The 21973-nt window shown below is 53.7% G+C and overlaps 1 protein-coding gene across 2 annotated transcripts in view; it reads left to right on the top strand.

Moving 5' to 3' along the window:
• The window catches only part of ELL (elongation factor for RNA polymerase II), a 78301-nt gene that overhangs the window by 183 nt on the left and 56145 nt on the right, over positions 1-21973 (top strand). The window contains exon 1 of one of the 2 annotated variants that reach the window (XM_049640268.1): positions 5-20382. The exons of the other annotated variant lie outside the window; for it this stretch is intronic. Coding sequence (XP_049496225.1) covers positions 20326-20382 — 57 coding nt within the window. The 5' untranslated portion in view covers positions 5-20325. Of the gene's footprint in view, positions 1-4; positions 20383-21973 lie in introns of those variants that run through there. 2 annotated transcript variants of the gene reach the window in all.

The raw sequence follows: 21973 nt of genomic DNA, 5'->3' as shown, positions 1-21973 counted from the left end.
GAGCGGCGTGGAGCCCGGCGCGGCCGTCGGAGAAGTCGAAGCGCAGGCCGGCCTCACGCGCCCCTCGCGGAGGCGTCCTGGCCTGGGGGCGCGGGGTCCGGCGTCCGGGGTGCTGTTCTCGGGTCCCTGGGCCGACAGGTCGCGGGGTGGGCACCTGTCCAGCTTGGAGCGCGGGGAACAGTGTTCCTTTACGGCGCTGGGAGGTGACACTGGCGGGCGGCCCGAGGCGGCCGAGGGACCCGGAGCTCGCGTGTCTGGTCCGGGGGTGGGGGTGGGCGACTAAGTCGGCACCCGGAGGCTCCAGAGCCTTTCCCGGCTCACCCAGCACCTGGGCAGGAACTGAGCTGTTCACCGGGCCGGAGGACAGGGTGGAGGGGAAGCTTGGGGCTTCTCCGTCTGGGTGCCAGGCAGGGTGGATCAGTGGGGCACCGCTGTCGGGGCACCTGTGGAGATCCTGTTCCGTTTGTGTGGGGAAGCTGTGTTTTCATTGGGAGGGCCGGCTTTGACACCAATGGAGCCCTTGGAATTGGGCTCATTGTTGGTTCTTGGGAAGGGGCGTTTGGGCAGAAACTGACAGCTTGTTTCCAACTCCCCTACTCCTTGCAGGTGACCCTGCCTTACTGGACATTTTTAGAGAGTGGGAATGTTTTGGGGGGAAGAAGGTGTGTATGTGGGGGGTCGCTGGCATGGTGCCTTTCCCAGGCTGGGAGCCCTTTGTGGGCACCTAGCTGCTGACTCTCAAACTTCTCAGGGACTGATTTGGGCCCATCTGGGGAAGTTAGAGGCGTTTCACTTCTGCCACCTGGCTCAGTGTGCGTGGGTTGGGGGGAGGCTGCAGTGCACCTTCTTTCAGGCCCGATTTGGGGGCACATCTGGGACCCTGATCAGAAACTTGCTTCTTCCCATTTCTGTTTGCGTCATGGCGCCCTCCGTCTGTGTTGGGACAGAAGTTGCAGGTGCCCGGAGTGGTCAGGACCTGAGGAGGAGAAGTGGCTTGGGAGCCCTTTTCCTTGTTGCCTGGAAAGTGGGGACTTTGCAGTCATAAAGTGGCTGGGGAGGGGTCTGGTGTCCGGCTCATGGAGGCCCTGCTCCATGTGTGCATGTGTGTGTGTGTGTGTGTGTGTTTGTGTATACTGGGAATGGGGGGGCCGAGGGCGGGTGAGGAGAGAGACTAACTAGGAAGGAATGTGGCTTTCTTCCTGCCCCAGACTTGTTCAGCACCATTAGCTAAGCCGGGAATTTCTTCCCCTGTTAACGTTCCCACCACTTTCCTGGTGCCCACCCTTCCCGTGCTTCTTCCCACTTTTTTTTTTTTTTTTGGGGGGGGGGGGCAGTTTCCTTCCTGTCCTGGTGTCACAGTTTCCCATTCACAGAAGAGGTCTCTTTTTTTTAGAAGAGCGAGTTCTCCCCTTGTCAAAAGGATTCCTCAAGATGAGGCTAAGGTGCCCTTGCAGGTGAGGAGGAGGTGGTGGGGACACTGTGTCCAGCTTAAGTCTCCTTTCCTTGTGGCATTCCAGTCTGGAGTCTTTTCCCTAGGCAGTTCTGACTTGTCCTGCAGGAAGGCGGGCTTTCCTAGAAACAGCTGGGGGAGAGAGCTCATGAGTCATGTAAATAAGGTGAACTTGGTACCTGGTCACTTAAGAGCCCCGCCTTCCCTGCCATGCTGCCCTTGCTTGATCTGGTTGTCCGGAAGGTCTGCCTATGTGTCCACCTCATGCTGTCATACTGCTATTTTTAATTTAGGGTGTTGGTTACATCCCCTAACTAAGCTGGATCTTCCTCATGTGAGGGTGAAGGTAACTACAGACTCCAGCTTATCCCCCTCGAAGCACAGCTGTGTATGACAGTGTTGATCAGCCAGGAGGGGCTCCCTCAAAGAACTTCTCCAAGCCAGTAGGGGCATCTAGGCCAGCTGGGCTAAACTTTGAGGGTGACCCAAATTTGAGTTTTTCTCGGAAGCCGACTGATAATTTAAGTTACTTGGCAATTTCATATTTAATATTACTTGTTGGGCATTGTAGAGGATTGAGCTAAAATCAGGGCGGCTTGGGTGCTTTTGGGTGGTGGGCGTGGGGACAGTGACTTGAAGAACTGGTCTGTGCGACCAGAGAAGTGTAGGGGTTACTAACAAAACCTCTTATGTGCAGTTGTCAATACTGTCTGGAGTTTTCTATTCTGTAGCACTGTGGTTATTATATGGTTTGTCAATAGCAACTTGTGGAGAGGGTTTTTATTTTTACTTTTAATTGCAAAGAGACTTTTACAGACTCAGATGTGGCAGGGGACCGGAGAGGAAGTTACTGCGAAATTTTCTCTGTGGCCAAAGAGAGCCTGTAATCCTAGCTGTTGGAGGAGCCTGGGTAGAAGTCCCCCATGGTTTCTCTCTCCAGAGGGGTGTGGAGTGTGAGCTGCCTTTGTGTAGACCTAGTGGCCAGTCTGGAATGTAGCAGAAGGTAATATACACAGCTGCCACCGTCTAGACTTAGGCTTCGTGAAGCTTCTTCTTGAATATAAAAACTCGAGTGAGTCCCGAGGCAGCTACGCCTGTAGATCTCCCATTTCACTGTGGGCTACTTCTGGGAGAGAAGAGGGCGGAGGTATAGATCCATCCTTGCAAGATAGCATCATGCACCTGCTTAGAGAAGTGTTCCCTGGCCACTCTGAGGAAGTGACCCTCCTTGGGGCACCTGCCTCAACCGCCTGGGTATTTCTGTTGCTGGGTGACCTTCTCTCCTGGTTTATAAGCTCCTTGGTGGAGAGGAGCATATTGTCGTTAAGGAAAAATTGAGGACCCAGGGAGGGGCTCAAGATGCCTGAAGATTGTAGTCTGAGTTTGAATCTTGGTTCTACCTGCTTGAGGCCCTGGGCTAGTGAGTGACCCCTCCCAGTCAAGATTCCTCCCCTTTGGGGCTATGAGGATTCCGGTGCCTGATCCTCTCCCAGCTCTGGATCCTCAGGACTGTGCATATTCCAGTATCTGACCCTTCCCAGCTCTGACTCTTTCTTCTTGCAGGGTTGCAAGGTCCTACTGCCCGACCCTTTTTTGAGCTCTGGATTCTTCTTCTCTTAGCTGGGAGGTTCCTAGTGTCTGGCCATGTCCGAGCTCTAGATCTTTCTCCTCAAGACTGTGAGGGTCACAGTACCCAACCCCTCCCAGTTCCAGATCCTTCTGTCAGGGCTGTGTGGGTCCCAGTGCCCTGCCCTCTCTCAGCTCTGGCTCCTTCTTCTCTTAAGGCTGTGAGGATTCTCTTGACGTGTGTGGCCATCAGTGCAGCCCTAACACCCCCAACCTCCCTTCTCCCTGTTCTCAGCACTTGGCACTTGTACCCAGAGCTGGTTCCCACCTGGAGGTTTGAATAGACTTTGTGGGAGGCAGGGAGCCTGGGTTCCTGCATCCACCCAAATCTGATCGAGCAGCTGGTTTGCACAGGGCTACTGCTCAGGTGCTGTATGTTCAGAAGTGACCGAGATGGGCCTCTAGTGTCATGAGCTGACATTCTGGAGGCAGGAGGCATGTAATAGTGAACAAGACAGCACAGAAATGGGCACAAAGAACTTGACAGCTGCCAGCAGCAGGAAGGAAATAAAATGGGATGATGTGATGCTGTGGGGTGGTGTAAAAGGGTGCTGATTGAGAGAGGTGCTTCGAGGAGATGCCAGGGCTGGGGTCTCTGGGTGAGGGATCCTGTGTAGGGAGGGGTGGGGGTTCCAGGCATGCTGCCTTCAAGCCTTGAGACACAAGAGACTGGAGAGGGTGTTGGGGCATGGAGGACAGCTGCCAAGGCTCTGTCCTGGGGAAGGGTGTGTGGGGAGAGGACATGCAGGAGGCCTGCCGCAAATACTCCATGACTGTTCTAGAGCTGTGCTGGGGGCTGCTCGCCTGCTGCTAAGGGGGCGGCTGTGTGGATGTCAGCTCGGGCACTGGTGGCAGGAGGAGCCTTAATTTAGCCTCTGTTCCCCTCCCACAGCGAGGCCCCAGGAAGTAAGCTTGTCTCCCCTTTCTGGGGGTGCCCACCTAGCCCTAAGCAGGACAGCTTCTTGCCAGCTCTGTCTGCTTTTCAGACCAGCCGTCTTCAGAAATAGCTGGTGCTGCCCCTCTTGGCTATGGGCCAGGCCCCTCTAAGTCCTTTGTCCAGGCTCCTGTCATCTTCTTGACAACCTTGGCTGGAAGGCTAGCCGATTGTTCCCACTATGCCTTTGAGGGCGGTTGGCACCCAGAGGGTCATCGGCCACCTGCCCAAGATCACTCGGATTGTCCTCTGGCCCAGGCTGCCTCTTGAGTTGGGAGGGAGTTTGAGCCACTGGGATGCAACTATGAAAGGGGATCCCACCACGGCCTCCAGTTCTAGTTAAATGCCAGCGCTCTGGACTCCTGCAAGCACGGGTGACATGAATGGCCATGCAAATTCCTGAGGCTGTCACTGTGACTGTGCTGTGCCCCCTGCCCTGAGAAAGCCTAAAGATGGTGATAACCAACACCTGTGGCTCACCGGCCACACGCCAGCGCTGGCCCAAGCTGCACACGTTACTTTATCTCACCCCCATCTGTCAGGCCTGTGGCGGGGAGTGGTTCCCACTTGTCAGGTGAGGAAATGGGAAGAGACTCTGGGAGGTCAAGTCACCGGAAGGAATTTCCCAACTGGGATGGGGCTGAGAACCAGCTTGGGATGGCTCCAAGCTCTGCCCCCTCTGAAGGGAGGTGGCCTGGCAGGCCGGGCCAGGTGGATCGGCCGGCCTGTTGGTGTCCAGAGCACCGCTTCCTGTCTCCTGCCCTCTGGCTGTAGGGGTTCAGTTTACTTGTGTATTTCAAAGTACGCTCTTGATAGTTGCGGGTGGGGTGAATCCTTCCTAGAAGGCTCTTGTCTCATAGGCGCTGTGACAGGATGTGTGGATGACCCAGGGTGTGGGGGCAAGGGAGAGAAGTTTCTGCGGGCGGCCAGTGAGATTGTGGGGAGGGGCCGGGCCCCGCCTCGGCCACTGTGACCCTTGACTAGGCTTCTGGCTTGCACGCTGTTCCTGCCACCACCACCACGGTGACTGTGGTGATTGTGTGTAAACAGCAGGCTGCTTGGCAGAAACCCACCCTCTGTTGACTCATCGCAAGGCCAGAGTTCATCACCCTTGAAGTAGTTTTGACATCATAGCCAGATTGTGACATCTCTGGAGTGTCTTTGACAATAACACTGCTTCCCCTGTTCCGAGTAACTGGTTCTGGAGCAGACACTGGTTTCAGGAAGTCTCCTTCTCATGTGGCAGCAGCCCTGCCTGATGCAGCCTGGCCAGGCCCAGGCTGCCAATCCATGCCCGTGGGGTTTGGCCTCCTTTGAGTCCTTCATTTTTAGGGCCTTGCTCCCCTTCCCCTGTCTTTATGAGTTTCTCTTGGGTCTGTGACGAGCACAACTTGGAGTTGTCTGAGATCTTACCTCCGGTGATATGTGGCCGCTCCACAGTCAACCAAGTGCCCAAAGGGATGCTTTTGAGAACAGTCCCCCCAAGTGACCTCTGACCTGTAGGTGCAGTGAGTGACAGACAACTATAGTACATAGTTGTTTTGTCACTTTACTTTTTAACAAAAAAGCTGGTGTCCAAATTAACCATCCAGCGAGAGACCTCCTGTCCCCACACCAAGTGGCTGCATTGGAGTCTGATGCTAATTATATTCTCTGGTCTAGGTCCCTCCCTGGCCATTGTGATGCAGCTCTTTCTTGGCTGAGTCACCAGGTCAGGGCATGTTGGTGACTCCCTGCAGCCCTTCTGGAGGGGAGGGGGCCTCTCATGTTTGTCAAGTTCGTGGGGTCATGGAACTCCTATTTAAAAGTAACACGTGCTGAGGGATGCCTGGATGGCTCAGTTGGTTGAGCGGCCGACTTCGACGCAGGTCATGATCTCGAGGTTTGTGAGTTCAAGCCCCATACTGAGCTCGCTGCTGTCAGTGCAGAGCCCGCTTTGGATCCTCTGACCCCTTCTCTCTCTCGGCCTCCCTTTCTCCCCTGCTCACACGTGTGCCCTCTCTTTGTCTCTCTTTCAAAAATAAATACAACATAAAAAAAAAAAGTAACACAAGTTGAAAAGTTCACTATAAAAGGAGCATAGCTCAGCATAGAAAGCTTGCAAAATAGCTGAACGGAGCGACTTCCTGTTCCCATGGGCCAAGGCCATCTCTGTTGTTGACACCTTGGTGCCTTCCTCTGTCTTATGTCTGGGCACCTCATCATCATAGTGATGTCCTCTTAAGATATTAGATCTTGTTTCTTCCCGACACTATATTAGCTGTGTTATTCAACGTGGCTGTAGGCTTTACTTTTTAGTGACTGCGTCTCCCTTGCTGTGTGCCCCCTAACGGATCAGTATTCCTCGGGTACCGTGTTTGGGGCACCACACCGACCCTGGGGATTCCTGTGTGCTGGGAGCCCTGTCTGCTGTCCCCTGCCGAGGGCTGTGCAGAAGCGCTGAAGTGCAGTGAGGGGCACCCCCGGTGCGCCTGCACGGCAGAGTGGAGCCCGAGGCTGCGTGTGGCCGAGTGGTACAACTTCTGCATGTTGAAATCGAGGCTCGGGAGAGATGTGGTCTGGGCTGTGGGAGTGGATGGTCAGGGACGGCAGGGCTAGAGGCGAGAGGCCGGGGATGGAATGGGGGTTCTAAGGGCCTGAGCTGGGGTGGCACAGGGGAATGGGCAACAGGACAGTGTTTCTGGGCCGGAGGAAGGATAAGGGTGGCTGATCCGAGGGCTGCTGCAGGTCTGTGGTGGGTGCCTATCATTGTTATTAACGTCGAGGGCTCAGGTGGTAGATGTATATACGCTGCCCTGTTGGTGTTGGCTGCAGAGTCTACATCTTTCTGGGTTGCTTTTAAAGAGAGAACGAGGAGCTATTGTGCTTTGTTTGTTTTTTTAATGTTTATTTATGAGAGAGAGAGAGAGAGAGAGAGAATGAGCAGGGGAGGGTCAGAGAGAGAGGGAGACAGAGGATTCAAAGTGGAGTCTGCACTGACAGCAGAGAGCCCAATGCAGGGCTTGAACTCACCAACTGTGAGATTGTGACCTGAGCTGAAGTTGGATGCTTAACCGATTGAGCCACGCAGGTGCCCCCGGGTTGCCGCTTTTGTACCCAGATGTGGATGTCACGTGATTTTTTTAAAATGTCCTGAGTGTGATTGGAAGGTGTGGAAGGTGTTTTGAACTGATGTGGCAGCTCTGGAAGCCAGCAGCCTTTTTTTTTTTTTCGGTTTTGGTTTTGTTTTTTTTTTTGTCCCAGTTCTTGGATTATGTTCTTTGCTCAGGGGTAGCTGCATGCCAGGTTTCCCTTATTGTGCTGGTGTTGACCAGTTTCTGGAGAGTGGGTGCTCTGGATACTGGGGGAGCCAAGGCTGGATGGAGGACAGGTGATGCTGTCTAAAGCATAGAGAAAGTTGGCTCAAGGGCCTTGTGCCCACTTATCACTTCCCAGCATTCTCAAATGTGCTGTGGAACAGGTAGCCTTGGATTACCCCGTCTTTGAGGAGTTAATGAACTGCCTCTGACTGGGGGCTTGGTTAATCTACTGCGCCTTTGGGTTGTTTCGAGTGTTCTCACTGTTCCTCAGACGGGGAAAATGAGGCTCGACTCGGGGACACCTTCCTTGAATGTGTGCCCTTCCAGCTAACTCTGCTCCTACCTCGGGCTGTCAGTGGGTGTCAGCGCCTCACTGTTTGCCTTGCTGTCCCCGTGTCCATCTTAGACATGTAGGGAAGGTGTCTTAATAAGAAGGTGCCTCCCTCCAAGGATGCTGAGGAGCGGGAGTTGGGGTCAGGTGGACTGGCTCTAGCTAGTTCCTGTTAACAGCCTGGGAATCCAGGCTTCCTCTTGAGCCTCAGTTTCCCTGGGTTGAAGCGTCACCTGAGATAGTAGTGAGCAGCTGGGTCAGATGGTCCTGTCATTGCACTGTGTCCAGTCCATTCCGCCCCCCTGTGTATATGCATGTGTCAGTGTACCACAAATGACCTGAGAATGTGAGGCCTTTAAGAATTTAAAATATCCACTCGTTTGTCTCTATCGTTAAGGGTTTCTTTTTTAAATAAGGAAATGACTTTCCCCAGATTTTTTAGCAGTTTTCCTGCCGCGGAGCCGACCCCACTGTGTTGAGGGAGCTGGGCCCCTCTGCGTGTCCCTCTTCTCCGTCCCGCCTTGGGCAGCCTCAGCAGGTGGTGATGGCGGAGTGGGCAGTGGGCAGGGGCCGCACAGCAGAGGAGAGGCATGAGGTGCTGGCTGAGCTTCTGGGGAGACTTCCGACCAGGCCCAAGGGTGCCTGCTGAGCCCACCAGGCTGGCGGCCTCTGCCAACGGAGTATGAGGAGCCGGGCCCAGAGCTCTGGGTGCGGTGGCCCCATCTTTGCCTTCAGGTTGCATGCCGGCTCATGGCTGTTGGGGAGTGACGTGAGGGCAGTCTCAAGGGGCCAAGCCCCCTCTCCCCAGGAGAATGCTGTTCCCCAGGGATGGGAGGTACGGGCCCTGTTTCCTCCATCATCCAGTCTGGGCAAGTGGAGCCCCAGTGTGTAAAGGCCGAATAACAAGGGGCTTCCCCTTACTTTTCCCTGTGCCCCTTGACCTCTTTCTGATGGGGGGACCGGCCCACCACAACCCTCACTTGGACAGGTGCATGTGGCTTTGATGTTCTTTTTATCAGGCTGACTTGGGATCTGCTGGTGGGCCGAGGCAGGCCAGGTGCCATTCTGGGCTCGGGGGCTTCGTGGTGGGCAGGCTAGCCAGGCATGCCCCAAGGCCCTCACATCTCTATGGGGGAGGCCCACGGAGAGCATGGTGGTGGTGCCCATGGGCGATGACTACTGGGAGGGAGAAACACAGCGGGCTGTGGGCAGGAGGTGCCGTGGGAGTGGAGCAGTTGGAACCATACGGGAAGAGGCTGAGATTGCTGAAGTCTGCGTGAGATCCAAGAGGTTGGCCACAGGAGGGAGGCTGGGGTGACGGGGCAGCCGGAGGGTGTGGGGGTAAGGGATGCCCCGGCAGGAAGTTGGGGTTAATTTCATCATCTAGCCGACTAAGCAGTTGTGACTGCAGTGGCCTGTGTGGGTGTAGACGAGCCCCAGCCCCTGTCTAGGGTCAGTGTGGGGGGACTGACTCCACGCTGATTTCACGCCACTCCGTAGACAAGCGTTTTCTCTGGGGGATTCCATCCTGTGACAGGCCATGGTCAAGGGAGGCCTTGGGAGTGCTCCAACCAATCAGCGAGAGTCTTTATCTGGGACCTCTTGGAGCCTTTTAAAAAGAAATTGTGGTGAGGGGTACCTGGGTGGTTCAGTCAGTTGAGCATCTGATCTTGGCTCAGGTCATCATCTCGTGATTCGTGAGTTCAAGCCCCACATCGGGCTCACTGCTGTCAGTGCAGAGCCAGCTTGGGATCTTCTGTCCCCTTCTCTCTGCCCCTCCCCTGCTTGTGCTCTCTCAAAAATAAGTAAACGTTTTTTAAAAGTTGTGGTGAGATCTCAGCACGTAGCATAAAATTACCATCTTAACCATTTTTTCCCCTTTTTAACCATTTTTTGAGTGTACAGATTAGTGATATCAAGTGTGTGTGCAGCCATCATCACCATCCAGCTCCAGAACTTTTCCATCTTCCCCAATTGAAACTCTGTCCCCACTAAAAACTAATTCCCCTCCCTTAGCCCCTGGCACCCACCATTCTAGTTTCTGTCTCTATGGATTTGATAACTTTTGTGATCTCATGTAAGTGAGATCATATGGCATTTGTCCTTTTAGATGTTTTTTAAAGTTTGTTTGTTTATGTAAGTAAGTAATCTTTGCACCCAACATGGGGCTTGAACTCATGACCCCAAGATCAAGAGTTGCATGCTCTTGCAAGTGAGCCACCTGGACGCCCTGGTATTTGTCCTTTTATGACTCATTTCTTTCATGGTGTTCAAGGTTCATTCATGTTGTAGCCTGTGCCAGTTTCCTTCCCTTTTAAGGCTGAATAATATTCCATCGTATGGATATACCACATTTTGTTTATCCAGTTGTCTGTTGATGGATACTGGGTTGTTTATACCTCTAGGCTGCTGTGAATAGTGCTGCTGTGAACATTGGTGTACAAACATCTGTTTGAGACTCTGCTTCCCCCCCCCCTTTTTCCTCCCAGTTTTATTGAGATATAATTGACATCTGGCGCTGTATACGATTAAGGTGTACAGAATAGTAACATGACTGACCCATATCGTGAGATGGTGACCACAGCAAATTGAGTTCACATTTCTCATCTCATATGGATACAAAAAAAAAAAAAAAAAAAAGAGTTGTTTCTTATGATAAGAAATCTTAAGATCTACTCTCCTAGCAACTTCTCTGTATGTCATAACAGCACTGTTAGCTGTAGTCCCCATGTCATAGATTACATCTCTAGTGCTTATTTATTTTATAACTGGAAGTTTGCACCTTTTGACCCCCCCACTTCCTCCAGTTTTTCTCCCCCCACTCCCTGCCTCTGGTGACCCCAAGTCTGATCTCTTTTTGTGGGTTTGTCTTTTTTCTTTTCTTTTTTAGGATCCCACATATAAATGAGATCTTCCAGTATTTGTCTTTCTCTGATTTATTTCACTTGAGTTCCTGTTTTTAGTTCTTCTGAGTATATATCCAGAAGTTGAGTTGCTGGATCATATGGTAATTCTATGTTTAACTTTTTGAAAAACCGCCAAGCTGTTTTCCACAGCGACTGCACTATTTCACATCCCCGCTAGCAGTGTATAAGAGTTCCAATTTCTTCAGCCAACAATCCTCACCAACACTTGGTATTTTCTGGATTGTGTGTGTGTGTGTGTGTGTTTGTTTGTTTTGATAGCAGCTATACTGATGGGTCTCCAACGAGAGTTTGGGTCTATGGGGCTTCTGACACCTGCCGGACCACTGATGGGCTCAGGAGTCCCCTTATCGCAGGTGACAGAGAACCTGACCCCAGGGAATTGGGTCATGTTGGCTCTCACACTTGAGGTGGGCTTGGGCTAGCTTCGGGTCCTGCCTGAGGATCTCGATCAGGGTCACCTGGGTATAGATGGCAACGAGGCCAAGGAAACTGTCACCACCTCCCAGCCCTCCCAGTGGCACGACTTCTGTGTTCGTGTCCCCAAACCAAACAGAGGCCCTGAGGGACATTGGCAAGGTTGGGCTCCACCCTGTGGCACCTGAGGCTGCTGGGCCCTTCCCTGGCCATGAGCTCAGATGGGGCAGAATCTCTCCTTTGGTGAATTTAGTTCTTTCAGTTCCACATTGAATCAAAAAGTGACTTGTGGAAAATGGGCTTTCTTCCAGGTAGGAAATGGCCTGGAGGCCCCTCGGGTTGGGTGTTCCCTGCCCTCTGGGGGGGGGTGGACAGGTAGGGGACTTTGCTGCTGCCTTTGCTCCTGCCTTTGGCTTGGCCTCAGGGCTGGGGCCTGTGCCAGTAGTGCTTAAGGAGGAGCGCTGTTTTCTCTGACCCTGTGGGCAGATGCAGTCCACTTGCCTCAGGGCTTCCAACTGTGGAGGCGGGACTCCCTGCCCCTGTCCTGCTGGCGCCTCCCCTTCTGCTTATGGGATGTGCACATGGGCCTAGGGCCCCACACTTGCTTTCAGGCCCCACAGTTAAGCATAGGCTGATCAGAGGTGGGGCGAGGGGCCGGGCTGAGACAGCCACCCTTCATGCTGCTCTTCCTTGTGGGGGGTGGTACCGCTGGGACCCAGAGAGCTTAGACTAGCCTCGCCTCCTGCCATTGGCCTGAGGATAAGTGGGTTGGAAGGTTCCTCCCCCCACTTTTTTTCCTGGACAGTGACTTTTTGGAGGAAAATCAGCTTCCTGATATGGACCTTGTGGTTCTCCCCGCATCTGGAGGGGATGATTTAAGGGACCTAGAGCAACACTTACAGCAAGGAGAAGGCCCACTGAATGGTCAGGACAGCTCAGTGTGCAGTAGCTGGGGGTGGGGCATTAGCTTAGCATGGCCTTCCCCTTGACAGTGGGCACCTCCTGCCTATAACCTCCCCGCTACATTGTTCTCCAGGTCCTGACAGGGATCCCATGTCTTGTCCCCATCCTGGCTGCTCTGTTTTCTGTACCATTAGTGGTAGAGCTTTCCCTATACCGTTAGTGACAGTGGGCCTCTTGTCCTCAAGGAAGCTGAGGTCTGCTGTGCCCAGTGTTGCTGTTGTAGCTGCTAGCTTCCAAAACCAAGGCCTCTGGCACATTTGCTGCCATATGAGGTGAACAGAATTGGATAAGGATGCCAACGAAGTAGACTGTTACGGCATTTTTTTTTAAAGCTTATTTGAGAGAGAGAAAGAGGGCACATGTGCGCAAGTGGGGAGGGGCAAAGAGAGAGGGACAGAGAGAGAATTCCAAGCAGGTGCCATGCTGTCAGCACAGAGCCCGACACAGGGCTCGCTCTCACCAACTGTGAGATCATGACTTGAGCCGCAATCAAGAGTTGGACGCTTAACCAACTGAGCCTCCTAGGGGCCCCTATGGCATGTTCTTCTTTCAGTGCTATCCTTAGAGTCTGAAAGAAGTTAGTAAGCCATGACCCAAGGGGCAAATGCAAGCTGCCAGCTGTGTTTCTAAAGTTTTTTTTGGAACGGAGCATCATTTAAGGCTGCTTTTGCCGTATGATAGCAGTTGAGTCTTTGTGATGGAGATTGTCTAGTTCTCAAAACCTAAGAGATTGATTCTCTGGCCCTTTACAGACAAAGCTTGAGAGCTGCTGGTCTGAAGTGTTGGCACGGGCGTGTGACGTGAGGACTATGTGTGCTCGTAGAATGTGCTGACCGGGCTCACACCTTGGACCCCTGTGTTGTGGCATGCCGCCCCTGTGGGCTGTGGCTTCCTGTCACGTCTCAGGGCTGGACTGAGATCTTGGAGTGTCCTTTTGGTCTGGCCCCTTCATTTCACTGAAGGGACACCTGGACGATGGTGACTGACCTGAGGATACACGGTCAGCATAGATTAAATTGAACCTCAAACCTGAGGGTGTCTGCCCTAGGACTGTCTGCACCCTCCCTCCCACCCCAGTTTCATGCAGACTTGGAATGCTTCCCATTCCACGTGCAAATCCCTGGGTTGCCCAGGAGCTTTTCTCGGGCACAGCTCCAGACTGGCACAGCCTCTGGTGGGCCTGTCCTTTTTACTTGTGACCTGCTGGTGAACTCTGGAAACACGATTCGTGCGCAGCCTGGGCAGGAAGGGCCAAGCACGGGTGTTCCTGGCAGAGGTGGGAGGGCGGGCATCTGCCTCCCGTTGGAGTCCGGCTGTGGCTGCAGCATCCCTCTCCCCTCCCTCTGTGTCCTCAGCCTTAGGTCCCTGGGGATACAGTGGGACTAGTGTCATCTTCCAGGGGAGGATTGTACTCAGGGGTTGGTTGTTCATTGGGGTGTCTTTCGAACGTGTGCTTCGTGGCATGAGGAACAACTAGATGACAGGAGACAGTGAGCAGCAGGCATGTCCTGGCCTCTAGGAGTGAGCTTTCCACAGGCGGGGGGGGGGGGGGGGGGCGCAGGGTAAATCTTCCAGAGCTTTCTCAGCTCAGAATGAGTATCATCTATAGATGGATTCTGAATTAGGTGCCAGCAGCCCTAACGACCTGGAGAAGGGGGGCGCCCAGGTGGCTCAGTCGGTTGAGCATCCGACTCCGGCTCAGGTCAGGATCTCATGGTTTGTGAGTTCGAGCCCCATGCCAGGCTCTGTGCTGACAGCTCGGAGCCTGGAGCCCGCTTCGGATTCTGTGTCTCCCTCTCTCTCTGCCCCTCCCCCGCTCATGCTCTGTCTCTCTCTCTCTCTCAAAAATAAACATTAAAAAAAACCAAAACGACTTGGAGAAGGGCAGTCAGGCCTCTCTGCCAAGGGCCTGAGGTATCTGGGTTCTTGGCTTCTGTCAGTAGAAATGGCATGATCTTGCTCTTATCTTTCAGTGTCGTCTCTCCTTTTTCAGAATCGGTGGGACTGTTGAACTGCTGCAGGGCTGGGCAGAGGTGCTGTGTGGTGGGGAGACCCGAGGGCAGGATCGTGTGGGGAACATCCCAGTGTGGAGAGACTGCAGGGAGATATGTGAGGCAGAGGCAGGTCACAGCTAGAAGAGTGTGTTCCTTCCTCCCCTGGTCACACTATTTTTGGTGTTGGACGCTCACAGATGTCTGCTTGTTCCAGCGAGATGTGCTCAGCTCTCAGTGCATCTGGCAAGTGGGATGAGGACAGCCAGCACTGGTCGCCTGTGTTCAGCGTGTCTCCAGCTTGCTCTGGCGTCGGGACGAGGCCTGGCTGGCTCCCTTACCTGTGCACAGGGTCCTGCTGGTGGGGAGCCTTGTGCACAGAGCCACATGACCCAGTGATCTGTGCCAGTTCCTCCTGACAGGAAGTGGAGCTGTGTTAAGGATTCTTAGACGGGTTTTGGCCTAGAGTGTAGGATTGATGCCATGTGGCCCCCGGTCCTTCCTGCCTTTGGCTCTGCTGGCTAGTATCTCTGTGGGGAAGGTCCTGTCTCTGAGCAGATGAGGTTAAGACCCTCTCCTTCCCCCCACCGCCCCTGCTCCCCCACCACCATGAACCTGGGCTGTGAGAATGTGGCCAGTGAATGGGTTTCACTGGTGCCCAAGTATGCAGGGCAAGGCTCCCAGGCTGTCAGCAGAAGTTGGGCTGATGCTGGACCGCTTTCTCCTCAGGGATGGAGGGCAACTCATCGGGGTCTGTGCCCCACCCGGAACAGTGGCTCTAATCGCGCTTTGTTCTGGGATCTTCACGTGGCTCCTGTGACCTGCCTCTCCTCTTTCTTGTCTTGGTCTCTTGTGTAAATTCATTGAGTCCAGATGCTTTCGGGTGACAGGAATTGATTGCCAAGTGTGGGATCTGCTAGGCACAGCTCAGCTTCGGTGAGTGGCTGGTCTGAATAGATGTGGTACCACCTCTGTGTTCTCTTCTTGGGGCTCTTGGTGCTATTCCTGGGGCTCAGCTATTTAAGAGCAAGCACACCACGTGTTGCAGGTGTGGGCGTCCCTCTGCTGTTGTGAAGCTCAGGGCGGACGAGCTTGGGGGTGTTGCAGGGAGGTCACTGGAGGATGCGGGATGCAAGGCCCAGGCCTGGGGCGGTGGAACAGGATACCTCATATTGGCCCAATTGGGGCTGAATCAGGCTGCAGACCCAGGATGTTGCCCCTGCCTGGCGTTCATGTGCGTGCCCCGTGGGCCTGGATACAGGTTCTGGCTATCTGAGCTGCTGTCCCTTGAACAGCCGATGGCCAGGGTGGGGGACAGCTTGTATTGCTTCCAAACCTTCACTGATATTGATATGGTTGGGTGGCTGCCAAGTTCAGAGCAGGACACCCGGCTGGGAGGAGCAGGGGAGAAGGGGCTGGCTGTCCATGCCATAGCCCCAGCCATCCAGGAGAATAATTAAGGCCTGAGGTGTCTTGGAAAGTCAGGAGTTTGCCACTCCATTGGAACTCTGGGTGGAGGGTCTCCTGGGTTACAGGCATCATAGACTCCTGGCCAACCGACTCCTTGGCTGCTCAAGGCTACAGGGTCTGTGTGAGTCCCCAGGACCTATTGACAAGTTGGTGGCAGGACTCAGTGGTGACTGTGGAAGGCTTCCCACAGTGGATGGTTTCTGGAGTCAGTAGCGTTTCTCAGAAGAACCCCGCAGGGTGTGTTAGAGAGGGGAGTGGGGACACAGCTCACACGCACTCAAGGCTGGGCCTTAGCCAGGATGCAGCCTGGAAAGCTTTGTTTGTTTAAAGTTGGGGCTAGTGTTTCTCGTTACTTTTTAACCTATCGATTCACCCTGTGGGTGGTGCTGAGCTCACCTTAAGCTTGACAGGTGGCGTCAGGAGGCCCAGAATCCGAGCTCTGCAAGTTGGCCAGTTCTGGGGAGATGAGCATTGCTGTTCTGAAAGCCAGGTTCCAGGCTTGAGGGTTCTGGAGCCTCTAGCTGCTTCCCCTTTCCCTGCCCCAGCCACAGATGAGCACAGCAGAAATCAGATGTGCATAGCAGTTTTACATCGGAGTCCAGGAGGAATCCTGAAGTCTATGGAAAATTTAGGGGAAATTTAGAAAAGTGAGCCTCATGTCATCATTTCCACTCAGGATGTATGCTGAGATTTTGGTAACCCAAAGAGTCAGAAGATTGTGTTTAAAAAAACAGAACACGAGTGGCAACAGTCAGCCCATACAGGCAGGTTGTTTAACAGAGCAGCCAGCCTCCTGTCCTGTGCCCACTTATGGGGCCAGCCTTCCTCAGCCCCTGTGCCAGCCTGCCCTGTCTGCACAGCGGATGAGCACCCATCATGCAGGGCCTGAAATAAAGCAGTCTGTGCATACCTTCCATGAGCTGTGGCCACCTGGCAAGTGCTCCCCAGACTCTCCAGGCCAGGTGAAGCCTGGGCAGTGGGGAGTGAGTGAGTGGGATGTCTACATGTGGGGTCCCAGTCAGACCTAGGCATCTGATGGCCCAGAATGTGTGTCCTTAACTTTGGCGAGACTGCAGCCAGGTCCCAGGTATAACAGCAAGGTAAGCAAATAGTCCTCCAGTGCTTGACCCTGTGCTGGGCATTGATGGTTCCAAGTGAAGAGGGATAGTCCCATGGGCTTTAATCCTACCTATCAGCCAGGAGAGGTCCCTGGAGAAGGGATATTTGGCAGGACCTGAAGGAAAAGTGGCATTCCTGGGCCCCAGGTGGGTGGTGGGGAAGAGCCTATACCCTGGGGAGTCATGGGAGGATGTGCTGAGGGAGCGGCCTGGACCTCTTCCTTGAGCATCACGGTCAGGGTGACGGGTCAGAGAGGATGGGGAGGGTGGCCAGGGCATGCTGCACCACAGGGCACCACACACTTCTGGGCTTCAGGGCACAGTGCCCTGTGCCCACACCTGGAATGCTTTACCTCCATGTCTTCCCGACCCTACACCCTGCCCCTTCCTTTGTCATCTCGGGTCAGAGGGTCCCCGCTCTGTGTGCCCTCCAGCACTCAGCATGTCCCTAGAGGTCTGCCTGCTTCTGTCCCAGCCGTAGCTGGGCTGCTGTAGCACACAGGAGCATAGTGAACCGTTATCAGATGAATGTGTGGTGGGACCATGTCAAGAGGGACGCGGGTCCTGTGCGGTCTCCTGGTCTAACTCTAGCCTTGCGCAGTCTGCTCTGTTGCTCCAAGGGCGGGTGTCTTGCACCGGGTCTGGATACTGGCAGCTCGGCTCCCGTGGTAGATCCCTAGCCTGGTGGCTGTAACTCCTTGGCGGGGGGGGGCTCTCCATGCTTATATATCTGATTTACTCGCTGTTCTCTGGCTCTGCCAGACTCCTTTTCCATAAAGCAAGCCCTTCCATGTCCTTCTTGCTTACGTTGCCCCGGATCTTAGCCCAGGATGGTGGTGTTCCCTCACAGAGCGCACCATAAAGGCACCTCTGAAGCTGCCTGGAGCATCAGCATGGGCCCACAGCTGGACAGTCTGGTTGGACACAGTCTGGAATGGCTGGCTCATAGCACCTTCCCTGTGGTAGGCCTAGGCCTGTCGTGCTACCTTTTCCCTTTTTTATCAAATAAAACCAGGTATAAAGTGGCACTTTATTAAGTAGGTGATAGGAGTAGGGGCCAGGGAGTCCTACAGTGTGGCCTGACTCTGCCCAGGAGCTGGTGGCCAGTGGCAAGTTCTTGGCCTCGTGTGGTCACGGGGCAGTCAGTGCCTTCCCCTGCAGGGTGCTCCCCGCCCCTGCAGCCTGCTTGTGATGGGGGTGCCGTGGACAGCAGCCTCAGGGCCATTTGCTTGGGGCCCTGGCCTATCTGTTACCAGTGACCAGACTCATGCCCGGGCATTGGCAAACCTTGCCAGGCTGCCGAGTGCTTTCCCCAGGCAGGGGCTTTTGGATTCTGCATTTGTGGGCCTAAAACTTCTTCCCTAAGTTGGTTCAGAAGCAGAAAGATGAAGGTCATCCGTTTTCCTCACAGAACACTGACCCTGCTGCATGCCCCATGTCCTGGCACTCTGATTTAACAAGTGGCAAATGTCATCACTAAGGTTTGTCTTCCTTCAAAGATGGGGTTTTTGGGAGCTCCTATGTTTAGGGTACTGGAAGGTCCTCGGTGGGGACAATTTAACCTTTCAACTCTAAACATTTGCTCCTAATTTGGCTGGTCACAGATTTTCTGTGGTGGCGGGGGTGGTGGTCCTTGCTTGCAGGATTGACTAAAGCCAGCTCAGTCTGGCTTCTGGCTGCCTGTCTATGGCACTGTCATTGCAGCACACCTCGAGGTGGGTGCCTGCTGCTTGCTGGTCATTCTGCCTGGGTCAAAGGCTGTAGTCAGAGCACCTCTCCCTCCTCAGGGGCCTGTGCCCCTCGCCCCACTCACCTGCGATCCCTCCATCTCCTCATGCCCGTGGCCCATATAGAAAGTGCTCTGTCAGCATAGATAGCTCTGTGGTCATGGCTCCCGGAAGCCTCTCTCTACCCACAGCCACGGGGCCTGTGCTCTGTTCTTGTGGCCCGTCACCCCCGGGTGGCTGTGCCTGTTCCCAGGGTCCCCTGCTGTCCCAGAGCCCTCATTCAGCTCCGGCTGGACTGAGAGTATGCGCTCTTAGTGGAGAATATTGAGCCACAGTGATAGGGGCCACTCCTGGGGCCTTCTTATCCCACAGAGCTCTGGGACATTTGGTGACCTAACACAGGGCTCCTTCTGCCAGTTATGAACCCCTTGTCTCGGCCAGCTGGGCAGCAGTTCGACTCGGTGCCACTGGGGGATGCTTACAGTGGCAGTGAGTGATTGCTGATCATGTGTCTCCCATGCCCAAACCACCCACACAGGGCACCTGGAACTCTGTTGTCCAGACCCCGGTGTGCTCTCCTCCTTGACTGCCGAGGGCCTTTCTTTGGAAGTCTTCTCTCCAGTATCAGGGCCCTCACTGCCTCCCCACTCTCTTACCCATCGAGAGGTACATTCCCAGAGCCCAGGACTCTCCCCAGGACAGAGTGTGTGTGGGAGGGCCGCACGCACCAGGCCTTTGCTGTGAGCCCGTGGATTCGATTGGACCTTCCTTTTCTGGATCAGTGGCTTCCGACTTTATTTTGCTTTTACATGCTGTGACCGCTCTTGGGCACCAGCCAGACCTGCAGGATTGTGCTCGTCATGCACATCCTGTTGAGGCTCGTGGGTCCCACCCCGTGACTCCTGTCCATCCTCGTCTGAACAAGTGGCCCCTGGCGTGAGCCACTAGCCCAGCCTGACCATACAAACCCAGGGGAGGGCCCAGCTCTGAGCTGCTGCCCCGCGGGTTGTGCTTATTCCATCCCCCACCCCCGGCCCCACCATGCCTTTCCCACTTCCTCTTACACACCAGATTATCTGATTCTTCCTAATTTTGTGGTGGTGCTGGGCAAAAATGATTATCTCACTCTCATTTTTGTCTTCCTGATGGTGTCTCGTGTTTTAGCTACTTGCAACTATCTTTTCGGTCTATGCTGTGTTCATTGCCGTTTCCCATTGGCTGGTCTTTTAACTGGGATTTCTCCAGTGTGGCTTGATCCTGGTTTTCTCTCTGGGTGCCAGCTGAGTGCTGTCTGCCAGTCCAGAGGGTGAGGATGGCGTCGTCACATGTTTGTTCCTTCTCCCAGGTGGGACCCACCGTGCTCCTCGTGGAACAAGATGATCTCTCCTGCTGTGACTTTTGGCCTCCGTTGGCGGCTGGAAGTTGTCCTGGCGGGTCCCCATAAGTGATGCTTACTCCAAGGTTCTGCTCTGGTGAATTAAATGTGTGAAGTTGGCACCCAGCCAGCCATTTGTCATTTTCTTGAGCATGACCATGGACCCAGCTGGCTGGTGCCTTTGAAGCACTCAGACTGTGTTCTCAGGCTATCTTCCAGGGTCTTGTGTTTACTTCAGCTTGTCTCAGTGACACATTAGTGAAAAAGCTAAAGCAACATCTGTGAATTGGAAAATACTAACAAATTCTGGATGGCCCCGATGATTCCCAAAGTCCGTTCATACACATGTCACATTCAGACTCACAGCTGGTGACTCTTGGAAGCAGGGATAGCCAGTGAGGGCCACTGTGTGCGGGGCCACATGAAGTGCTTCCTGTCCCTGGGGCAGAGCAAAGGGCTCGTCAAGAGGTAAGGGCACCTGTGCCATGCTGACCTCTGCAGGGACAAGGGTACACTGTCAGCACTGACACACAACTGCTTCCTTGAAGGAAGCCCATGGTTCCTCCTCTGTCCCTCTCTCCCTTCCTCCTGCAAGGGCACTTCCCATTTCCGCCTTTGTCAGGGGAGGTAGTCAAAGGAGGAAGGTACCAACAGGTCCTGCTTGGAGAACACCAGATTCGGTGTGCAGGATTTCAAAGTCATGACTGGAGGGTTGGTGGGGCAGCTGTTAAAGGAATACACGACAGACATCCACACGGTGAGTTCTCAGCATCATCTCAGGGGTTCACTCAAATGTTTAACATGCACCAGAGTCATTGTGGTATACCTACCACATACATGACAGATGTGGGAACGTGAGCATGGCCAGTAGTCCTGTTTTACTTAAATGACCACTTATTAATTGCTTGTTGTTACTTTGCTGAATATTGTTTGAAGTTGTTGATGCAGTTTTGGGAAAGGTTCTGTGTTTTTTTAAATTTGTTTTTATTTATTTAAAAAAATTTTAATGTTTATTTTTTTATTTTTTTATTTAAAAAAAATTTTTTTTAACATTTATTTATTTTTTTTTGAGACAGAGAGAGACAGAGCATGAATGGGGGAGGGTCAGAGAGAGGGAGACACAGAATCTGAAACAGGCTCCAGGCTGTGAGCAGTCAGCACAGAGCCCGACGCGGGGCTCGAACTCACGGACCGCGAGATTGTGACCTGAGCCGAAGTCGGCCCCTTAACTGACTGAGCCACCCAGGCGCCCCTTAATGTTTATTTTTGAGAGACAGGGGCAGAGCACGAGGTGGGGGACAGAGAGAGAGGGAGACACAGAATCTAAAGCAGGCTCCAGGCTCTGAGTTGTTAGTACAGAGCCCAATGTGGGGCTCAAACTCACCAACAGTGAGATCATGACCTGAGCCGAAGTTGGATGCTTAACCAACTGAGCCACCCAGGCGCCCCATGGTTTGTTTTATTTATTTATTTATTTATTTATCTATCTATCTATCTATTTATTTATTTATTTAAAAGGGGGTGGTTTTTAAAAAATATTTATTTATTTTTTTAACGTTTATTTATTTTTGAGACAGAGAGAGACAGAGCATGAACGGGGGAGGATCAGAGAGAGGGAGACACAGAATCTGAAACAGGCTCCAGGCTCTGAGCAGTCAGCACAGAGCCTGACGTGGGGCTCGAACTCACGGACCGCGAGATCATGACCTGAGCCGAAGTCGGACGCTTAACCGACTGAGCCACCCAGGTGCCCCTATTTATTTACTTTTAACGTTTATATTTTTGAGTCAGCAAGTGGAGACGGGGCAGAGAGGGAGACACAGAATCCGAAGCAGGCTCCAGGCTCTAAGCTGTCGGCACAGAACCCGACATGGGGCTCCAACCCACAAGCAGTGAGATCGTGACCTGAGCCAAAGTCAGACACTTAACCCACTGAGTCCCCAGGTGCCACTGTTTTTGTTTGTTTTTGTTTTTGTTTTCTTATTTTTGAGAGAGAGAGAGAGAGAGAGACAGAGCATGAGTGGAAGAGGAGCAGAGAGAGAGGAGACACAGAATCTGCAGCAGGCTCCAAGCTGTCAGCGTAGAGCCTGATGGTCGGACTTGAACCCACGAGACACGAGATCATGACCGGAGCTGCAGTCAGGTGCTCAACTGACTGAGCCACCCAGACGCCCCGGGTTCTGTGGTTCTGATGGCTGTCTGTGTTTGGGGGGAAGGGGCCCTCCCTCTGTCAGGGTCGGTCCCATTGGCCGTCCGTGGTAGCGCCTCCTGGTGCACCCAGAGCATCTGGGTGTCCTTTTGCTCAGCCCTCGTCCCCTCTGACCTGGCAGGAGAACCGACGCAGTGAG

This window comes from Panthera uncia, chromosome A2, assembly GCF_023721935.1.
Source record: "Panthera uncia isolate 11264 chromosome A2, Puncia_PCG_1.0, whole genome shotgun sequence".
NCBI classification, from domain to species: domain Eukaryota; kingdom Metazoa; phylum Chordata; class Mammalia; order Carnivora; family Felidae; genus Panthera; species Panthera uncia.
The sequence above is the reverse complement of the archived record's forward strand: the minus strand, read 5'-3'. Positions and strand labels throughout refer to the sequence as shown.